The 3,776-nt window shown below is 35.0% G+C and overlaps 1 protein-coding gene across 1 annotated transcript in view; it reads right to left on the minus strand.

The window, feature by feature from the left end:
• Positions 1 to 2,226, minus strand: part of LOC112505982 — an 18,259-nt gene extending 16,033 nt beyond the window's left edge. Inside the window, exons 1-5 of the mRNA XM_025110015.1 lie at positions 2,160 to 2,226; positions 1,950 to 2,018; positions 1,375 to 1,836; positions 804 to 971; positions 563 to 708 (exon numbers count right to left, since the gene is read on the minus strand). Of these exons, the coding sequence (XP_024965783.1) occupies positions 563 to 708; positions 804 to 971; positions 1,375 to 1,836; positions 1,950 to 2,018; positions 2,160 to 2,226 (912 nt within the window). The remainder of the gene's footprint in view (positions 1 to 562; positions 709 to 803; positions 972 to 1,374; positions 1,837 to 1,949; positions 2,019 to 2,159) is intronic.
• Between the last annotated feature and the right edge of the window lie 1,550 nt (positions 2,227 to 3,776).

Genomic DNA, 3,776 nt, shown 5'->3' on the forward strand with positions numbered 1-3,776 from the left:
TGTGTAATTGTATTCAACCCCCCCTTCTACAATTACTTTCTGTTTATTGCCTTACCCTTCGGGACTAACAAAAACCAACCTTAACTCCGAGTATATTCATCACGCATCAAGATCTTATTACATCGAAAATTCAAAAACGTATTTCTCACGTAAAATAAGCCAACATCGCAAATCGAAGTAAAAGGTCTCAAATATTAAGGTTTTGAACAAAAACAAATATTATTATGAAAATATTTTGAGGATCAAAATTGCAATTATCAATCAATGAAGCAATTTAAGACAGTTGATTCATGACAAATTTTTCAATATATTAAATACAATCGAATAGAGTATCAATGAAAGAAGTATGGAAATTCGTACCTGGCATGATATCCAACTATAAAAGAGGTCGCTTTACCCGAGATCTCCTAGTCGCTTCCAGTGGTGGATGCAGAAAAATATATTGTAGGGGGATGATATAAAATAAAATAATAATTAGCTTCAATTTCATATGAAAATGATAAAAAGTTACCTCTTACAACTGTGCCCTACGACTCTTCATCTTTTGAAATTGAGTAATTACATCATCATTTGAAATTGTGAGAAGTGCTTCTTTTTCTATAGTACATATCATTGGAGCATTCAAAAATTCATCACCGATTTTGTTGCGCAAATCTGACTTCACAATCTTCATAGCAGAAAAACATCTTTCGACTGTTGCAGTAGCAACTGGCAAAACCAAAGCCAACTTCAATAACCGATATATTAGAGGATAAGTTTTATGCTTTTTTGTTTCCACAACAGTCTAGCGAGCTCGGCAATACCACTTAAATTGGCAAATCTTTCATCTTGACGCACAATCAAATAGTACATGTTAAGTTGTTTCTCAAGAGCGATCCTTTCCATATGACTAAAATCTTGAGGATACAACTCACTCAACTTCAATAAATCTGATACATTGAACTGCGAAAATGAATCGCATGGACTCAAAGCTGCTATATTTTTAAGTAATTCAGTATTTACCTCACTAAATCGATCCCCAAACTCTTGAATTTGCATGTCCACAACAGTGTTGAAAATCATCAAACTTGTAATAATGACAATTGGTGATGTTGGTCCTTTGTCTTCCRTTTTTTGAATAACGGTCTTCCATATCCAAAGCCTTAATACCATTTGCTTCACAAAAAGAATACATTTTCTTCAAAAGTGGATCAAAACTAGTTTCTCTAAATTGTTGCAATAGTTGTTTGGTTCCTCTTATCAATGAAACCGCTTCCAAAATATCTTGATCCTTTTTTTGAAGAGCCCGTGACAACAAGTCTGTGACCTCTAAAATATGAAACATCAAATGCAAATAAATCACAAAATTAAATGTCTTCAAATATGCTAAAATACCAGTTGCTTGAGTGCGACTAAAACCATTATCCCTGTCCTCTTCATCATACCAGAGCACTTCAACAACATTTGAAAACAAAACAATCAAACTCAAAATGGTTTTGTAATGAGAACCGCACCATGTATCTTCGGCTCGTATAAGAGAAAGCTCTTGGTATTTTCCTGTTCCAGTATCAATTTCACACTTACCAATTGCTTCTTGCACTCTATCTTTGTAACTTTGTCGAAGCATGTCTTTACGCTTGCAAGAAGCATTCACCACATTGATCACCATTCCTAACATATTAAAAAAGTTCTCAACTCCATCATGTTTATTGGCAACCGCCACAACAACTAATTGAAGTTGGTGAGCAAAACAATGGATATAATATGTCGAGCTATTTTCATTCAAGATCAAGGCCTTTAATCCATTGAACTCACCGCGCATATTGCTTGCTCCATCATATAACCTTGCCCTCTTACCTGTTTCAAACTCAATCCATGTTCAGCAAATAAAGTATCAATGGCAGATTTAAGAACTGAAGAAGATGTCCCCGTCACATGAACAATACCAAAAAATCTCTCCTTAATAATACCACGTGCATCAACATATCGTAAAACGACCTCCATTTGTTTCTTCTTGGAAACGTCAATAGACTCATCAACTAGCAATGAGAACACATCATCACCAACTTTTTTACGAATGGATTTGAGTATTTGATTTGCAAAACAAGCAGCAATATCTTTTTGAATACTTGGAGACACCATTTGATTATTCTTTGGAGCATTTTTTAATATAACTTTACCTACATCCTCATTGCAATCACCAATTAAGGATAATGTTTCCAAGAACATGTCTTTAGAAATAGACATTTCATATTCATCGTGACCATGAAAGGGCAATGCATTCTTCAACAAGAATCTACAGGCCTTAATTGAAGCATTTAATCATATTCGGTGCTCATTCTTCTCCTTCTCAGTTTGCTTATGAAAGGCAACGACAATTGATAGATCTTGGCTCATTAGATCCTCACTTTTCTTAAGTGCTCTATTGTGAAAACTATCAATGTCGCTGACATGAAGACCAAGTCTTTCCGTTTTATTCCAACTATTAAAACCATCTGTTACAAAAGCATCACTCCCACATTGTCCTACGTAATGATCTTTAAACAAATAACAACACAAACAAAAAGCTCTATCTGTTTTTACACTATACTCCAACTAATTAGCATATTGATCAAACCAAGCCGGACAAAAACGTCTTCCTTTACTCCTGACAATTTTTTTTTGGAAATGCATGACCCCGTGGTTGACAAGGTCCTCTAAGAAAGTATTTTCTCCTTATTTCATCCCTTTGATTAGGATGATATTCCGAAATCTTTTTCTTATCGGCTGAATCCCAAGGAAGATCGTTCAAATCAATTTCGTAGGGCATCGAAGGAGCAGAGCTCGATTCAGGTGTTGATGCTTTCCTTTTAAAAAATCTTTCCATTTTTTTTCTAGCAATAACAATAACAAGATAAAAATCAATGGTTTAGTAACATTTCCATTTGCCTACAAAATTAATCTAACATTTGACATTTTCATTTGATTTGCCTACAAAATTGCCTACAAAATTAACCTAACATTTGACATTTCCATTTGATTTGCCTACAAAATTAACCTAACATTTGACATTTCCATTTGATTTGCCTACAAAATTGCCTACAAAATTAACCTAACATTTGACATTTCCATTTGATTTGCCTACAGAATTGCCTACAAAATTAACCTAACATAAAGCATTTACCAAATCAGCAATAAGCAAACAACAAAATCAAAAAAGTAATCAAAATTAAAGACTGGAATTTGGAAATTAGAATTTTTATCCAAATTATTAGAGTTGCTTTGCTTCAGTCCAGTGACTCCATTCCACTGTCGTCTGTCCAGTCTAGGAATTAGGAAAGCCGGAAGGAAGAACCGAAGAAGCAGGCAGCGATGAAGATTGATGAAGAAGAAGAAGTGGCGTGATTCGTGAAGAACAACAAAATCAAACCAGTCCACTGTCTCTCGTCTGTCGTTCGTGTGATGTGTGAAGGGCGAAGGCTGAAGCGAGCAGTGAAGGGCAGGAAGGGTCAAGGCGTGAAGAAGGGGGGCCTTTTACATCATCATATTGGGGGTCCAATTGTACTAAATTAAAAATTACAAGTAAATTTTTTTTTTGGGCTTTGTAAAATAATTTTTGTTGGGGGACCCAGGACCCCAACCAGTCCTTAATGCATCCGCCCCTGCTCGTTTCCAACAAAGCCTAATACCCTGAGATCACACAAACATAATTAGTACGTCTAAATCAATATAGTACTAATTTCTTACTTCCAAGATAACTTATACCATCTATGATTATCCAACCTTAGAAATACTTAATTTTCCCAAAACGTTACATT

This window comes from Cynara cardunculus, assembly GCF_001531365.2.
Source record: "Cynara cardunculus var. scolymus isolate 2C chromosome LG 2, CcrdV1, whole genome shotgun sequence".
In the NCBI taxonomy this organism is placed as follows: domain Eukaryota; kingdom Viridiplantae; phylum Streptophyta; class Magnoliopsida; order Asterales; family Asteraceae; genus Cynara; species Cynara cardunculus.